General features: G+C 34.5%; 1 protein-coding gene across 1 annotated transcript in view; it reads right to left on the reverse strand.

Annotated features, from left to right (window-relative positions):
- LOC149528163 (uncharacterized) overlaps positions 1-18,783 on the reverse strand; it is an 85,493-nt gene extending 66,710 nt beyond the window's left edge. The window contains exon 1 of the mRNA XM_089809216.1: positions 18,194-18,783. Within this exon, the coding sequence (XP_089665342.1) occupies positions 18,194-18,571 (378 nt within the window). The 5' untranslated portion in view covers positions 18,572-18,783. The remainder of the gene's footprint in view (positions 1-18,193) is intronic.
- Between the last annotated feature and the right edge of the window lie 637 nt (positions 18,784-19,420).

Here is a 19,420-nt window from a genome sequence, read left to right on the forward strand (position 1 = left end):
TTTTTTTTCATTTTGTGTTGCAACTGGCTGGAGTTTTCATTTTGCAAGAAGCGGAAGAATAGGAGCAATAGTCTGCTTCATTTTTCTATGTTTTGTTTTTTTTATGTTGAACATGAACATGATTATGATACATTGATACTTATTACTTTATGGCAGCCCTCTAGCTTTGGGCGTATAGCTTTAGGCATATTTCAATTTTGATTTTTAGATTTGCCAAGTTTCTCATTATGCTATTGTTCACTTATATTGATATGCATTTTGACAATTGAGTATTGAAATTAGATATTATTTCCTAAATGGCATTCAAATATTGTATATTATGGTTCTATAATGTTTAAATGACATGCTTTGTGCTTAGTTTTATATGAATGACATGTATATTTGCAAATTTCAATGTATATTTTAAAATTTCCCTATATATATAGCCATCCCCGTTTGTTGTCCCCTCCGTTCCCAAAATCGCCAAAAAAAATTGCCATCCTGGAAACCCGTCCCGCCGTACCCGTACCGAAAACTCAAGGGAACATAGCTAAAGACACTCATTATGTTTGTGACTTGTGATATGAATCCTCCAACTATGTGTATGTATGTACATAAATGATTGATAATGATGGGTGTGTTGTTGTAATTAAACATTACTAATTACACTTACTTAAGTTTACTTAGGATAAAGCATTTTCATATTAGTTGTCATGTAGACACGTAGGAGTTTGTACTTTATTTGAGCACATGTTGTCTCACACCTCTCTTTGTGTGAGGCACCTTTGTGTTCTTATCATCTCATTTTTGCATGTACCTTCATGCACAATGGAGGATAATCCACCTTTGGGTGGACATGTGCTTAGTTGTTGTGCTTATCACTTGCATAGCTCCTAGTTTTCACACATTGCCCCTATATTGAGGCACTTCTACATTCATTGTATCTAAATCTGAATCTGAATACCATTGAGTAATCTACATTGTATTGCTGATCATTATTGACAGAACCAATTGATCATCATTTTGCCTATCTCTCTTGTGCTATCTCTTGAGCTTCTAGATCTTGGCATTTCATTATTGCCTCAGGAAAATCTTACATGGTATCAAAGCTTGAGGCAAATTCGTACAGTGTGGAACCAACACTTGATGGAAATATTTATCTTACTACAAAATGGTACTAAGTTAATGGATTCCCCTAATTAATGGTCAATGTATAAAGAGAGATCGATCTCATCAAGAGAAGCAAGTGAACTCCCTTTGAATGCAAACTATTAAACCTCTAAATTCTCGTGAGGATACATAAGTAGGGTTATAAGGAATTAACTCATGAGGCTTAGGTTTGGGTTTAGAGATGACCCTAATTATTGAAGATTAACACTTCCAATTGTTAAGTGTATGTGTGAGTTGTGGCATTGAGTTGTTGTCCCCATGGTCATTGGAAGAGTTTTAAAATCATCAATTGTAATTTAGATGGAAGATGCTTGATCAATGAAGTTGATAATTGATGGTATTAACTTGTGGTGACCAAGATCAAATTTTACACAAATCATCATTTTATACTTCCAAACTCACAACTTTTCACCAATATCTCTAATTTCTGAAATTACTGCAACATTAGAAAGGTATTCCAAAGCACTTTAGTTCTATCGATGCACTTTTTCCAAAAAGTCCATAAAAGCATTTATTTCAATTTTTTATGTTTTAACATTTTTGTCAACTACTTGGACATTATGGCATATAGAAAAGAATTTGTTTTCTTGAGGTGACATCATTTGATTTTTATTACAAGCATTAGGTGGCTTAATCTTTTTCCCTATCTATATAGACTCATACCTAAACCAGCTTAGAGAAATATCATTGACCATTTTGTAGGATTGATTTGTTCTAGTGTTCATTCTACTATTATGTAGTGTATTGAACATTATTTGTCCCCAAGCACCTTGAATTAGACTTCAGGAAATCCATGGAGACCCTCATATCTCTTCATTCCTAAAGGATCCAGCTGCAAATTGTCTCATTCCCCTTATAGATGAAGATGGCATACCATTTGATAGTGATACTTTAGATGAGCTTGAATATATCATTAATCTCACATATTATAATGAATGAAAGACATATATCATAAGTCTTGCATGTTCTAATGAATCAAAGACTTGTCTTTGTGTTCCTACTCCTCGCATTGAGACACAATCTACATCTATGAGTCTCAGATGTTTGATGAATCAAAGACTTGTCTAAAAGTTCATACTCCTCAAATTCAAACCCCATCTGCATCTTATGTTGTTCCTTATTAGCTTGGCATTGCCATATCTATGGCTTCTATTGATTTCATGTAGCAAGACATCCATCATCTTCCAAGAATAGCTAGCTACCTAGGACTCATATCTTGCATACATATAATCCTTGTTTGTAGATCCTAAACTTGCAAATTTCAAGGATTATCTTGAGCACATTGATATCCTCTCTGTTGACAGCCGCATTATCACCATTAGCCCAACATAATCTTAGTTTTGTAGCTTATTAGTCCCTGCCTTGCATAAGGCAGGGTACTAATGTTTTTACTGATGGCACACTATTAGTACAAATTACATCAAGGTTTATAATCTAATGTTTCAAAATGCAAATATTAATAATTATTTTCTCTCTTCAAAATCCTAATTTCCTATTGGTCGGATGCATTTTCGATAGGGGTAATTTTCAAAAAAAATTGTGAAAAAGCAGACGAAATTTAGAAGCCGATAAGCATTGCTTTATTTGCATTTATTATGCAGCAGAACTGTCAGAGGGCGAGAATGTTGAATTTATTGCTGTGGAATACGGTTGAATTATTGTGATTATTGCGTGAGACAAAAGGTTTTGAAACATTGGTAACGAGGGTTTCACAGTGATTTCCAGCGAAAGGGACGACTGCAGAAATCACGCTTGGAGATGAAGACAGAGACATATCATACTTGCAAACTCTTCCAGTTTTTCCTCTCTGGCATATTTAACTGCACTTGATACTTTTAGCAACATCTTGAGGTGAGTCATTTAGACCGGTTTCAGTGAGACGTTTTTCCTTTCTAAGAATTTGTATAAGGCAGGATCTTTTGTTGTGTTTACTTCATTCGAAAAGAATGCTATTGCTATTTGGTACTAAATTTGCCAATGACCCTGCTCCCTTTATCTACGTGCAGACTAAACCTTACCCGCCAATAAATTCGTCAGTCATTCTTGGAAAATCTTGCATCTAATTTTGCGAAGGACACTTTTATACGCTTTCTTTTATAAACTGGTTCTCGGTTTAGTTTGCATCATCTTGAACGTTTGGGTACATTTTAACCAATGTACGCTGACTTAAAAAATATATTCAGTTTATAATTCAGGAACGTAGTTATTAGTAGATTAATTTTTATATACTCTGTCACACTTTAATATATTCTGTGACTGTGACTGATTATGTTTGAGATTATATTCTATCATCAATTATATTCCAGATTTTTATCAAGTTATCGTTTGATTCGAATAGACTTCTTCTTGGAGGTGGTCGTTAACATTGCAAATTTAATTAACATAAATGCGGACATAAACTAATTCCCACATATAGCTGCAAAACCACAAACCTCACTCTACGGTAGGACCTCCTTTGCTCTCTCCACAGAAGGCAGGGACTAAAGCTCAATCAGAGCTCTTGTTTTACATCAGTCTTCACAGGTTTCTAGATTGACATCATCTAATTCCAAAATGTGGGCATTTGAGTAGTGTTTAGAGGCACACATCATTTGGATTGGGATTCCCCATTCATTCAATTTATGGGAATGGCTTCTCCAATTATTAGTATATTTGTTTTTTCAAGAGGAGAAATTTTGTTTGCAGGTAGTGGATCAAGTTATATATTCACATATCTATTATTGGCACATCATGTTATATCCTCATTTTCTCTCTCCCATCGGGGGGACATTCATTGTACTTATGTGATAGAAGCAATCCTTGGGGGATCATATTGTGTCTTCCTTTTAAAATTCTTTCACTAGTGGATTTATTGCACTATCTCTTTGAAAGAGGATTTTTTTTCCCATGTGGTTTTCTCCCTTTTTTCCAATTATGAAGTATTCATTGTTTGTACATGGGTACCTATAGCCAAGACCCATCCATGTATCCATCCATACATTCATCATTACATTTTTAACTTCTCTCTAAGTTGGTCTTAAAGAAGGGTGTTGGAGTAAATAAGTTAATCACCTAAATAATTAATTAATCATCAATTCATTACTTAGGTCCCCTATTACTTTATTGCACTTATGCCAACCTTTGGAGTGTTTCTCTCCATTTAGATTGAGCTAATTTTAGGCCACATTGTCTTATAGCTTAGGATGAGGAAAATTGATGTGATCTGATTTAATCCTCACCTAGGGTTTCATAGAGCATTTTTGTTTTATAAGCATTCATTTGTACATTATAACCATCTAGTTTTTTATTCAATCAATTTATAAAGGCATACCATCACTTTTTTAATCAATCTCTCTCAAGGCTGCATAGCACAATCAATGGCTTTTTCTCTTAAGGCGTGATAGGTGTTTTGATTGCAAATGATTTTGGAGAGCTACAAGTCCCCCTATCAACTCTGGTAGATAAGTATGAGGCAACAAATATTCTAGTTTTGTATAAATATGGAATCTTATAGTTCTTAAACATAAAATAGAAGAAAATACTTTGAAAGTGTTGCATGTGCATCCATGACTAGTCACCCTAGCTTCTAGAAGACATACAAGTAAATTAGAGAAAGGTTCTCTTCAAAGGATGATGTACATCAATGCACAAACCATGAACAAAACAAGGTAGAATATGTCTTTCGTGAAAGGTTACAACACCATTACATACTTCCAATTACAAGTGCAAGCTCCTTCCCATAGACTTCATCACAAGCCTTCCAAAGGTATATGACATGGACCATATTTATGTGATTATGGACAAATTAAACAAGTAGACACTTTTTTGTCATTCTTGTAGAGTTAAAGCACACCAAGTAGCTTTTTTAAGCGTTTAGGTCACATGACTTGCCCAAAAAGATTACCACTGGCGAGGATTATAGATTCCTCAACTCCTTTTAGTAAAAAATGATTAATTTTATTGATTTCAAGCTCGCTCCCAAAACCAGCTACCACCCACAAGTTTAAATATTTGAGAAAATATATCCCAAATCAACAAGCAACATGAGCCAAATGGTTGCACCTTATAGAGTATTGTTGCAACATCATTGATAAGATGTCCATCAATGTGACTCCATATGCTAAGAGATCACTCAAAATTGGAGATATTGTTTTAGTAAGATTTGGCTATGAAGGTAGCCACCCTAGATCTAGAGGCCTAATGGAAAGAAAATAACAAGAGAGAAATAATATGACAAGGATTTACTTTATTTTGGCCAAGAATGCAATAGAATTGATCAACTAGATTGAATCAACTAGAATGACATTACAAAGGAGACCCCTTGGTTAAATAGACCAAGTTGACAACACAGGAGTGCATAAGATAATGACTAGTGTCTTAAGCTTATGACATGATACATAAGGAAACAACATATCAGCCACAAAAGGCGAAAAAGTGAAAGTGTCACATGTCCACTAATGGTGGATCATTCTCCAAGGTGGTAAGGAGTTTCCGCAACACATTACTAAAGATGGACCATCCTCCAAATGTGGAGAAGTGATAAAATGATAAATCCACCAAGGCTAGAAGTCTCATTCAAGGTGGCAAAGTGATAATGTGATAACACTATCAAAATTGAAAATATTCATATGTAGTCCCTAAGTATATCTTAGTAACGTGTGTATAGAACCTAGGAGAATGACTTACTATGTTCAATGATTAAACACACCAACATGTTTTTTACACCTATAGCCTTACAAGTAGACCCCTATTAAATGGTAAGGGGCCAAAAATTTCAAACCTACTTCTATGGATTATACAGAGCTTTGACAAGAATGTATGAAATTGTATGTTGACTAAAGTTGTTAATAGGTAGACAAATTAACAATGTTTTCCATGTATCTTACCTCAATAGAATTAGAATGTTATAATGTTTCTTTAATGGTCATCTTAGTTAGTCTTTAGTTTATTAGGCAGTTTCTATTCTCGTCTTTAGTTCATGATTGTTTCTATTGGTTTTGCAGGTTCACTGCAAATGTACTAAGTACTGCCTGATTTTTTATATACATTTTCCAAATGGCAGGGACCTCTTATATTTATATTAAGCATAAGCTATGAAGAGACATGTCCCTTAATGGAACATTTCTATTCATTAATTTGATAATAAGTATAATAACAAATATAACAATATATATATATATATATATATATATATATCATTATTATATTAATTTCTCTCATTTAATAATAAACTTATATCTCAAATATAATGAACACATATATAGATTATATCTCATATAATTATATCTACTCATAGGTTTATCCAACTGAAGCTACCAAACATCAACACTCCCTCTTAACTAGGGAGAATAAACACAAGACAAATATTACACCATTGGTAATATTAGTAATGGCAAATTTTAAGGATATCTTTGATCAGAAGATATCCACCATTTTGATATCATGAGTATTCGCCTCCAAAATATCAACCTATGATATTCACCAAATACTCTAAGTAATATTTTAATATCATGTGTATTGGCCACCAGAATATCAACATATGATATTCACCAAATACTCTGAGTAATGGCCTACAGAACATTCACATATGACATTCACCAATTACTCAATAAGGTAATCACCTGCAGAATATCAACACCTAATATTCACCAAACATCTATCAACCAACTCAAACCATCAAGTGAATGACATTTAACACTTAGTTGTTGATTTACAAGATATAATCCATCATGATCTATTTCAAAATTTACATAAAATGTATATCATAACTTAAGTTATTGTAAGATCATCACCCTCCAATAACTTCTGCAAATACAAGTGATGATCATTTGAAAGTCATCACTTCCTCATGATGTACATAGAGGGTTGGCCCATTAAATCATGCAGTCACACACATGCTACCAAAAATTTACATTAAGTCAAAACTCTCTCTGATTCTTATATGATCAAGGTCTTCGAAGTGTTGTGATGTAGAGCCTAATCAGACTTGGAGGTTAATTTTTCCCCACTTTATTTGGCGTGTTCTCCCAACAAATATTACTACAAGGGTTTATGGGCGGCGCCCTCATGCTCTTGGGGTCAAGGGGCAACAGCATTTGCGAGTTCTTAGGGCAGTGCCCTAGGCGGGGTCAACTCCCCTTGTGGGGTCTTAGGATCCGCGGAAAGGTGTTGAAAGTTATATTTTGCTGTTGATCGGCTTATTCTAGCCCTAATTTTGTAAGCGAAAAAAAGCTTATATAAAATGGCTTAAGGTTAGGGATTTCATAATGTATGATGAGACTGTAGCTTCTTGTAGCGGTATTGAGTTGTAAGGGATTATAGATTGTAATTGTAATCAGGTTGTAATCACTAGATAATAAGAATATTAGACTCACTGTTTGGTGGACATAGCCCGGGGATCGGGTGAACCACGCTAAATCTTTGTATCTTGTGTTTTCTTCTGTGCAATTTTTTTTATTGGTTATATTTGCATGTAATTGTTATTCATGTCTCGTTAATCCTAACACAAAGATCAACTAAAACATATCCTCTATCCATTCCTTTAGATGGATGTGTCATACTCCCTCTGAACAACAATCTTCTGAGCTCCTTTACCTTTGAAGAAGTGTAGGGCTCCTCCTAAATCTGATATCAATCCTCATTTTTCTGCAAGAACATTCTCGGAGGAAAATATTAAGGCACATAGCTTTTATAGTACATATAGGAAAAATAAGAGAGAGACTATAGTGAGTAGATAAATAAAATATTCAAAGATAATGAATACTTATCTGTGCATCCTTGATACGTATTGCTCCAATGAAGATCCATATGCAACAAAACAAAGGAGATCAAAGCAAATAGCAATCTTTCTTCCTTATGTAATCTTTTATACTTCTTGGTTTGTCCTCTTGATGTTAATATCAATATTCCCTTTGAAACTCAACTTCTTGTATCCACATAATCTTCAACAAGGACTCTTTCTCAAACTCTTTCAAACATGAAGCTCTCATTACCTTTTATTGAACACTTCGCACACATCTCGTGTTGTATTATCAAAATGTCTATACAAACACAAATAGCTATTAATAGTGTTAATTTTCTCTACAACTCTAAGTCGTGACCCTCTAGTTCATGGGTTGAGTATTCCTGTCTTGAGTAACCATGCCCCCAAAGCAAATGAATAGATTATTCTCTAGATTTTTTTTGTCATGTCCAAATCAAATTTTGTTGTTGACTCTTCAAATCAAAGTTTTTTCCTTATTTCACATACTATATATAGACAGGTTGGATATCCACGCACACAATCAACTCAATTTTGAGAATGTAAGGGATCTCACACTTTGTATTCTTCATTGCTATGACTATTGTGACCCACTTAATAGTGGTTTGGTCTCCTTTGTATCATCATCCATGTATCCTCTAGACAAAAGAGATTTCTTCCAGTTATATCCAAATACAACAATCAAATAGTTCTCGTCATTCCTTTACCAACATTCTTGTCTCCTCACAATTATCCTTCAACACGTTGCAAATATCCTCCTTTAAACAAAGTGTGTTTTCCATGCCACTAATATTTGATATTCCCTACAAATTGTGAATTGTAACCTTTGAATATTTGTCTTTAATCATATTGTTATTCAATTGGTAGCATATATTTAACCACGAAACACTAATATGAGTAAGGAATACATATGCCAAGGATATAAATCACTCAATTATCTCCAATGATGAACATGTTAGCTTCAATAATATTAATTCAATGCATTGTGTTTTTTCTTGTCAAGGCCTCGTGATCTCCAAGGATAATTTAGTGTCCTAGTTTCACGATGGAATATTTTCCTTTATTTCTAGAATTGGAAACCATTACTCTAGAAAATAAGTGTTTGCCTTCTTATTATCGAAATCGGTACTTGAAATCCTTCTCTATGCACAAGTTTTATTTGAGCACACTCACTTTGACATTGTCCCCACTGCACACAAGCGACATATCCACCACTCTTGTCATTGAAGGCTGCCTGATGGTGTTACATCCCAAATTTTGACCTATTTAAAAATAATCTTATAATTTTTGCAATGGTTAGTTAAAACTTTTGAATGTCATGATCTTGTGAAATGGAAGTTATGGCTAACCATTTATTTCATGTGAAAAGAACATGTTAGTTTGATTCATGGAAATATGATAAATTGTTATTTCATGTGAAAATGATTTGTCAACTGATTCATTATGTATACTTATTTACTTGTTAATGGTAGTTAGCCATTGTTACAGTTATTATGTTCTTGATATTTCGATTTAAATAGAGGAATATGTTATTATTGTGGAAATGTTGCAATTGTGGTTGCAGGAGCAAACGAAGGGGAGAAAGCATTACCAAACGGGATTCAAGGAATAGGGCACTACTTTAGTCCATCGTCAGACCATCAGGTATGGACTCTAACTACCTTGATGAAGGATTTAACAGCTAGGCAACAGAGTACACCTTGGACAGTCATGAGCTACTTGGTCAATTTTTTATAACATTCTTACACTCTCTCATCCTGATGATGGATCATGAAGTATGGTCCGAAACGTTGATGGTTAACAATTTATACACAATCTTGGCCCAGAAAGACAACTGCATACTTCATGGATTGTGGAAATCTCCTATCTTCAATCGTTTATAACGTTAAACATTTAATAATCATGATAAGAACAATTACCTGTCTCTTGTTTTGAGACCTCGGAAGTGATTAACATTATGAATTTTCACACACACATATTATATATATATATATATATATGATGTCACCATGATACTCTAATGATATCTATGAATTACAGTTATACGTGTGTGTGTGTGTGTGTGTATGCATGTGCGTATATAAAGAGAATATGATGTTAGGAATAAATTATATGTACTCTCTAAATCGCACACGTATATAGATATATGTATACATATAGGTACAATTATTGATATAACAAAATAGCATGATCATATAATACATTTAATTATATATAAATGTTTCTTTTTAAGCCATGGAAATGTAATCTTTTTAACTCCACATCGATGAGCGGTGGCCACCTCAATAACAGCATCATCTTTTAAAAACTCTTGAATCTACGAAGCCACCTTGTAACTACACGTGGGAGACCATATAATCTCCTGTGGCCGCAGGAGGGCATTCATATCAAAGCACAATCACCCTGTTATGAGCATAATTCCTAAACCGCAAGCTTAGCAGTTTTTCTTCCTTTTTCTATCGGCATCTCGGTTTGTCTATTTTGTCACATGGGTGGAGCCTTATGGTTGAATCGATTGCCACCAATTGATTGATATCATTACTAGTCATGGATCTTCACAATCAATTCTTCTTTCTATTCTATGTTCTTATCAATGTCATTAAGCATCTATTCTATCGGGTATGAAGATAGTCATGTTGAAGTTGCAGATACCAATGAAAACGCAAACATATTTCAGTATAGAAACAATTCAAATATGTTTCAAGCTCTATTATTTTATTTATATTTGAATCTCAGTTCTCTATATGCTTATCGCATAACCATAGGGATGGCTTATAGTTCCCTTAACACATATTCTTGGTTATATTTTGCATAAGTATTCTTGTTTAGAATTTGAATCCGAAATTATGACATTCTGACTTACACACTAGTATTTGTTGTATACCAGCTATGGTAAGAATGACAAAGATCTCATTATTAATAGCTGTCTCCTGGGATGCACCCAAGGCTAGTGAAGCCAGTGTGAATGGGTGAAGAGGAGAGGAATCCTACAAGGGAAAAACAACTATGATCAGAATTCAAATGCATCAACATCTTAAAAAGAAGTTGCTAATTCCAAGTCAGCTAATGATTTTCCAAATTATACTTTTTTGTCAAGTCGAGCAGTAATGATCAAGTTGTTCATTTGCCCATCTAAATCCTTGGCCAAGGTAGATTAGAGACCTGCTTGCCTAAATGGATCACAAAGAGGTCGGTGGTGCCAGCTGACAGAGAGAAGGTTGGTGAAGGTATATCCTCAACCTTGTCTGAGGTTAAGCAGACACTCTAACACCAATATGCTCAGATGGCTGGACTATAGTGCCCCAAGCCTAACCCAAGGTAGGGAGGGTCTTTCTTGTAAGAGATTGTGTAGGGATAAGATAAGGTCCGCGATTGGGAGGTTAAGCCTATATCAATGCTTCTTCTCTTCTCCGAATGTCGAGGCTTGCACAAAACGTCGACAGTTAGTCCAGAAACATGTATGAATTCTAAGTTCTTATTTTACCTTTACGATATATGAGATGTATACTTGTCAATGTAGATTTCATTACCAGTTCTTATCTAAGTGTATGATAAAAGTTAGTTATGAACGTTAATCTGATATCTTTCATATGAATTAGAAATAGCCATTGTTTTAATTATCAATACTTGCATATCTAAGTTGCTCATTTCAAAAGGTTGTTACTTTATGTCATTTCATTATGAATATTTGGTTATAACCCTAGGGCATGTTATCTATTTTTAGATTGGTAAAAATGATATGTTACCTAACCCTAGGGCATGTTATCTATTTTTAGATTGGTAAAAATGATATGTTACCTAACCCTAGGGCATGTTATCTATTTTCAGCTTGGTAAAATTGGTATGTTACAGATGGGCTACCAGTGAGTGCAAAACAAGCCCACACTTTAGACATGCATCATTTGCTCTATGCAATTATCATTCACTGCACGTTGTTCCAGCATTTTGAGCTCTTCTTTGCATGTATTGTATTTACGATGTCCTCGTCGACTCCATACATGGCCTCACCTGTAACTCACCAGCTCTAGTACCTAACCAAATACATTTTGATTATATGATTACTTACTTTAGGCACACAATATTTTGGCTTTGATACTTCACAGCCTAGGAGTAGAACCTACTATGATACCATGTTGGTTTTGGAGGATCACTGCAAATGTACTAAGTACTGCCTGATTTTTGGTATATGTTTTCCAAATGGCAGCGACCTCTTATATGTATAATAAGCATAAGCTATGAAGAGACATGTCCCTTCATGGAACATGTTTATTCATTAATTTGATAATTAATATAATAACAAATATAATTATAGTTATGTATATATATAAATATAGATAGACATATATATATAAATATAGATAGACATATATATATATATATATAATAAACTTATATCTCAACTATAATGAACACATATATATAAATTATATCTCCTATATAATTATATATATTCATAGGTTTATCTAACTAAAGCTACTAAACATCAACAAATTCTTTTGGAAACATTGACTTGTAAATCTACATAAGGAACTTTCATCTCCTTTGTTTAATACGACTACAACAAACATTGATTTACAATAACATTGTATCAGAGCAAGTTAGTGGGATTTCATCAAATTGGACGGATTTTTAAAAAAAACAAAATTGGGCCTCTTGATCTAGAAGTTTTTCTAGAAATATGTTTTTCAATTTTTAGAAATAAAATCATTAGAGGTATTTTATTAAACTTTTGTAGTTCGTCTTTGTGATTTTTTGCCAAAAGCTGCAAGCCTAAGGGTTTTGGTCCCGCAATTTCTTGGTTGCAACAAAAGTCTCTAATATTTTAGGGTTGCATGTACTTGCATGTGTTGGTTTATCATGCGAAGTCTTGTGTTTTGCCACCCTTATAATTTCTGTGAGGTTCTGATAAGTTTTTCCCTTAAAAAAATTTCTTATGGGTTTTTATAGGTTTTCCCTTAAAAAAATTCTTATGGGTTTCTATAATTTTTCCCTTAAAAATTTTTGGCTTTTTATTTCAAAAAGTTGTGTGGGATTCCTTTGTGGATTTATAATTTTTTCCTCAGATATTATCTGGAGGGTTTTAGTTTTTTCCTAAATAAATGAAGTTTTATATTGTCTAGATTTTATTGATTTTTCACCTCAAAAATCATGTTGGTTTTGATCAATTTTTCACCTCAAAAATTGTGTCTAGTTTTTTTGAATTTCTTCTTAAAAATCGTGGCTTTTTTAGGTCTATTTTGGAGCATCGTGCTCATTTGCAAAGTTCGGAGGGTTTTTTTTCTCAAAATCATGCTAGCTTTTCTCAATATTTGTCTTTGTCTCTATGGAAAAGCAGGTTCGTTATCCAACATAAGTTGGATATTTTATGATGATTTGTAGTCAAATGTTTTGCTTATTCTGGGAGGGTTAGTGGTAGACTCATCTCAGTAGCAGGGCAAGCTCTTGTCCCTTGTTGTAGAGCATTTTGAAGAAGGGAGCAACCTTTTCCATTTCAATTTTTTGGATGGATTTTGGCTTCTTGTTCATTAACATTTTGCAGATCCAGGGAGGGTCTGAGCAGCAGCAAAATGTTTTGAAGAATTTGTGACCAAAAGTCATCAGTTAGACAATGACCATTAAGTGAGAGTGTTATAATGTTATAATGTTTCTTTAATGATCATCTTAGTTAGTCTTTAGTTTATTTGGTAATTTCGATTTCCGTCTTTAGTTCATGATTGTTTCTTTTAGAAACATTGTCTTTGAAAATCTCCTTTGTTTAATACAACTACAACTACATCGATTTACCATAACAAATAGGGCAATGGTTCAAAATATTGCACCATCAATTGATTTATTATTCTCGCACGATGGGGGAAAATTATATTGGTATCAGATGTTTGTTGGTTTTGGCATGTCTGTCATTGACGTCAAAAGGTGTTGTCTTAGAGTTGATTTTGAGCTGCTCAGCATGTCTTCACTAGTTATACTACCTTATCAGGATGATAAGTTTTGAGCACTGTTTATATGTTCCAAAGGTATTCATAGCAACATGGTGACAAGATGAAAAGTGTTCCAATACTCATGGTAACATGGTGATTGAAAGACAGGATCATTAGATATTGCTCAATTAATGAAGTCTGAGGAATTTGATATCGACATGTTTGTGATAGAAAGTCAAGATCATTAGATGGTTGTCGATGGTGTTGTAAACAAAATGTGTTTTCCATTGTAAACACAATGTGTTTTTCATTGAAGTCAAAACCAGCAGTTCTTTACAGAAGACGAATGGACAGCTGATGATTAATTTCAAATTCCAATGATTAGTAGTTGAAAAGTCCTATGGTCACGTAAGTTTCAACAGCAGCTCTATTAATTGTTTTTGACAGAAGTCGAATGGATATTTGTTGATTATTTTCAGATTCTAAAGGTTAACTGCTTTTGACAAAAGTTGAAATGTCAGTTGTTGGTTCAATTTTAAGGATATAATAGTTTGTTCCAACTATTTTGAAATGGATGGAAAAAGATGAAGGTCTGAGTGTCTGCGAGAGAGAGTGCATCAAATAAAAAACAAGTCTATGGATAAAATAAAAAGATATATTAATTTGTTCAAATGTTTACATCTGAGAATATGATGCACTGAATGCTGTTACAGAAAAAAGAAGTTTGTGAGGGCTATAGTGAAATTGTGTTGAGTGATTGTGTAAGAGTGTTGAATTACAGAGTTTGATTCTTTGCAATCTTTAAATACACATAAGAAAACTAAGCAGACTGTTACAAACATGAGGCAGTACGTTTTTTGTTTTTTAAGTGAAACAAAGCAATCCTCTGTGTTTTAATCACTTCTTTCAGTATAGTATGCAGGGTTTGGTGCTCCTACAGTGGTGCCCTGAATGTAGTCAGTGAGACTCTTGTACTGCTAGTAAGGCTTGTGATCATTGAGATCTTTAAGTGTAACCAGTGAAGTTTTGGTGAGTAAGCCCAAATAAAAATTATCTTTCATAGTGGTTTTTCACCCTTTAAGGGTTTCCCACTCAAATATTGGTGTCATATTGTGAGCAACTCTAATTCTTGACTTTCATGATTTGGTATATTTTTATGCTATTACTGTAATTCTTAACAAACTAATGACATGTTGATTAAGTCTTTATCTATTAAAAGAATTCAGTTCTATAGACCACTGAATCCCCTCCCCTTGCCTCCCCCTCCCCGCTCCGCTCCCCCACCCCTCTCAGTGATCTGAGGCATTCCAACAATGCCATCAATGACATATAGGAGAAGAAACTAAGGAACAAACCTTGTATAGTGAAGGGACAAGCCTTGTATAGTGCACTTGGTTTGTTGGAAACACATAGCCACAAAGAATGTGACTTAAGAAGGGCTAGGAATAATATTCCAAAATTGCATTGTTTTGTGGGCAAGCGATTCCTGATGGGTACACCTGCAATGCTCCCTTTCCATTTATTCTTCCTACAGTGTCCCGCAACACCATTCTTTTATTTTTCTCAATAGGTAGGAAAATTCTCTTTTTCAAGGGGTTAACGACTTCAAAAAAATGGCAATAATAAATATATAATATTTAATGGCATTTTTCATTTAGTCTCCTCAATTTCTGACACTGCTTTATGGGAGTTAAAAATCCACTTTCCAAAGTGGGCAATTATGATGTCAAAGTGGAAGCCGAAAGTTATATTGGCATTTTAACTTGAATAGAATTTTCCATTCTAGGAATGCAGTTAGTTTATAATAGCATTGAGATTCCTCAATCAGGTGTTTGGCTGTTAGAATTCTCTCCCCTATTTCTGTTATATTTCTGCATAAAACCCATTTGCTTCCATCCGAAGTCTCTAATATGGGCGGGAGCTATGCTGAGATATTTTCTCTCTTCATCTTTGTTGAGTGTTAGTGGTCTAGCAAAGCTGTATACACCACACAGTGAATCAGTTTAGGGGAGCTGCTAACAGGTTATCACATCTTATAAGTTGTACATGGTAATATCTTGTTATCTATCAATGCAATTGAATTTCATGACAGTCAGTAAAATATACTATTTCAGTGTGGTGTGTTGTTTATTAACTTGGAAGTAGCAAGTTAGTTGTATAGCTTTTGTAGAGGCTATCACACCTTACAAGTTCAATCACAATTTACAAGACTTCGGAGAATCCAAATTAACTGACAAACTAGGAAAATGTACTAAGGCACTTCACAGAGCTGTCTCAAAAATCTTAAGTCATTCTGAGCCCTGCACACCAGTGCTAGCGACGGTGCGATTACTAGCACCCCATGAAGACAGCCATGCTACTCCCAGCACCTCTTTTCCAAAAACAATGCATCTGATAAGTCTAAGGGGTTGCGCCTAATTGCCTAATGTTAGTGTTAATAATTACAACCACCAGTTTAGTTCAGTCTTGACAGTGATTTGTTGGTAAAACTTCGATTTTGACAGTGACTTTTTCCAAACTAAGGCTGTTAATTAGATAGTATCTAGTTAACTGCACATGCATGAGTGGTGATAACTGAAACTCATCACTGTAATTTGCTCTTGTTAAAGGTGGTTTCAATTTGAATAAATCATGCATTATATAATCATTATTCATCAATGAGAGAGAACAAAGTAATCAATAGATTTTTTATTCTGAGCAGATCTGTTTCTTCTGTTTATTTTTTTCCTGCAAGTTTTGCTTGTTTTTTCAGCTAGATCTAATTTTTCTATAGCTTACAGCTGTAGAAAATTTTATATGGTATCAGAGCTTAGAGAGCTGGAAGAAGAAGCATTTTTTTTTGCAGGTACAAGAGATTGGAGCTTGAAATAATGGAGTTTTGAACCTTTTCTCTTCCTATGTCATATGGTTATTTCGAACGGAAGCCACCAATTCTACTTAGGCCCACGAGCAGAGGCTTGCATTGAAAAGTTATGGCATTAGAGGTTGGACCTGATTCTACATCAAAGAAAGGTCAAGGTCATGCTCTCTTCGCATGTGTCTTGCCTTTTTTTCCCTCTGGTAATGCATTGTTTTGTGGATCCATCATGCCTCTCTGTGCTAATGCATCTTTGGTACCATAGTTGATCAGATTTTTGTACATTTGACACTTGTATTTTCAATCAGAAATTTATTGTTGCATGGTTGAGTAGTGTCATTAAAGTCACTCGTACAGATTCTTGTGTCATCTGCATCCTTGAATGATAAATGTTTTGCCTCTGTTTGCCATCTATTTTTTGTTTAAGGGAGCTATGCAAATTATTGTCAATTGGATCTTCAATTTGATTGACAAATGTTTTGCCTTTGTTTGTCATCTGCTCACTGTTCGAGTAGTGCCATTGAGGTCACTCAAGCAAACTGATCTTGATCATCATCTTGGTTTCAAAGAAGGTTCTTCATTCAACACTATGGCGGTTATCATTTGATAAATGTCTACAATTTTCTTGTCACAAAAGAACTTTTCTCTTTCCTTGCATTGTTTTTAGTCTCCTTAGTTGGAATTAAGGGAGGGTGTTACTATTAATAATTCCAACCATTAGTTCAATCTTGACAGTGATTTGTTGGTAAAACTTCGATTTTGACAGTGACTTTTCCCAAATTAAGTTTGTTAATTAGATTGTCTCCTGTTAACTGCTCATGCATGATCGGTGATAACTCAAACTCTTCACCGTAATTTGTTCCTGTGAAAAGTGGCTTCAATTTGTATAAATCATGCATAATGTAATCATTATTCATCAATGGGAGAGAACAATGTAATCAATAGATTTTTTATTCTGAGCAGCTCTGTTTCTTCTGTTTATTTTTTCCTGCAAGTTTTGCTTGTTTTTTCAGCTAGATTTAATTGATCTATAGCTTACAACTGTAGAAAAATTTACAGCGGAATTCTTAAATATGGGTTTTAATGTAAAGATGGTTTCTAAATAAGTGGATTTCTAATAATCACTTGGTTTTATATGGGTGGTTTCTAGAATGGTTGCTTGAAGGAAGCTGATATTAGTCTCATGGTTGTGCTTGCAAGATCTCAAAATAAGTACATTTGCCTTTCATAGGTAATTCTATTATGGTTGCTCTGCAAAGCTGATATTAGTAGCCTGCATTGATCTCATATTGATGAGCAAAATATTTATAAGCGGTTAGTAGCTGATAAATGTGCAGGGCCCTTATTAACATAATTGATAAATATGCAGAAATAAAGGCTACCGGCGCCTAAACAAGGTAGATTTGCACGCCCATCATAACTTAAAGAACAAAAACAGAGAAGTAAAGACTAGCCAAAATAAGAAACACTGGTGCAGCTGAATATATCTTCTTCCATAAAACTAACTCTATAATGACAAGACGGGCTTACCCTGGCGTAGAGAAACTCTTCGAGGCGGCCATTGGGGAATCGACCCAGCAACCTCGGCCCTTGACCTGACTGCGACATGCGCTCAAATACCTTAATCTCTGCCTCTCTGTCAAACAGCAGAGCGGCACCGTTGCCGTAAATTCTCACCAAAACTTTCTTCCCGGAATCATCATCTTCGTCTTCCTCTTCTTCTCCTCCGTTTTCATTTTTCTTCCTCCAGTGGCATTCAAGAACCCTATTCGTCATTGACCCACTCAGAGGCTTTAAAATTATTTGTCTGGCATTTGCTTCGCCATTTGCCCATTCGCTTGCAAGCTTGTGCAACAGAGAGAATGCTTCAGATGGTATGTCATCTTCGTCCTTGCTTCCACTCTTCATTGTTCGTAATTTTCGAGAAACAACTAATGTTTTTCTTTTCAAACTGAAATCAATTGACGTCTGCGAATATAGCTCTGTTATTGATCAAGTTTGCAGCGGTATCAAAAACGAATAGGTGCGGAATGAAGCATACGGGCGTTACATATGGACTTTATATATCCTTTCCAAATTTGGGTGCCTAGGATATAATTTTAAAAATGCCTGTACTCAATAGAGTGGGATTCTATGATGTTTGACCTTTATTCTAAATTTTTATTAAATTAAATTGGGCATAAACTCCTTATGGTGTTGTAATATCTAATAATATTTTGTTAAACCTTCTTTATATAGAGAACTTAGTCTCTACCATTTAATTCTCACAACAAAAATTATACACAATTTAAAGTCGTGAAAATTTTTCTTCTATTTTAAAATTAAATTTTAGTTAACTACACTATTAATTTCTTTTTTTCTTATTTATTTAACTTAAAAATATTTTATAAGATATGTCATACATTATTTAAATGTCTATCTATTTAACTTAATTAGCTATTATATGTGATGAAATAATGGAGATGGAATCGCAAGGTTGCGCATTACGATTTGGGCGAGGCTAGGGTGAGTGTGCTCTAGCTCACGTCCCTCATCAGCTTTCTCTAATGTCGGGTTACAGGGTTGAGTAGGTGCTTTCAGTGGTTGGAGTGTGGGTGAGGGTGGTGTGGAGACTGTGAGGGTTGTTTTGGGGCCATCGATGGGGAGCTTAGGGTTGGGTATCGACTAGTGTTGGGCCTAGGGTTTGTGTTCTTTGGGTGTAGGTTGTGCATGGTGGACAATATTTCAACCTAAGGTTAAGGGCCTCTTCGGGTATTG

The sequence above is a fragment of the Cupressus sempervirens genome, chromosome 11, assembly GCF_028749045.1.
Source record: "Cupressus sempervirens isolate cs-2001-9-10 chromosome 11, ASM2874904v1, whole genome shotgun sequence".
In the NCBI taxonomy this organism is placed as follows: Eukaryota; Viridiplantae; Streptophyta; class Pinopsida; order Cupressales; family Cupressaceae; genus Cupressus; species Cupressus sempervirens.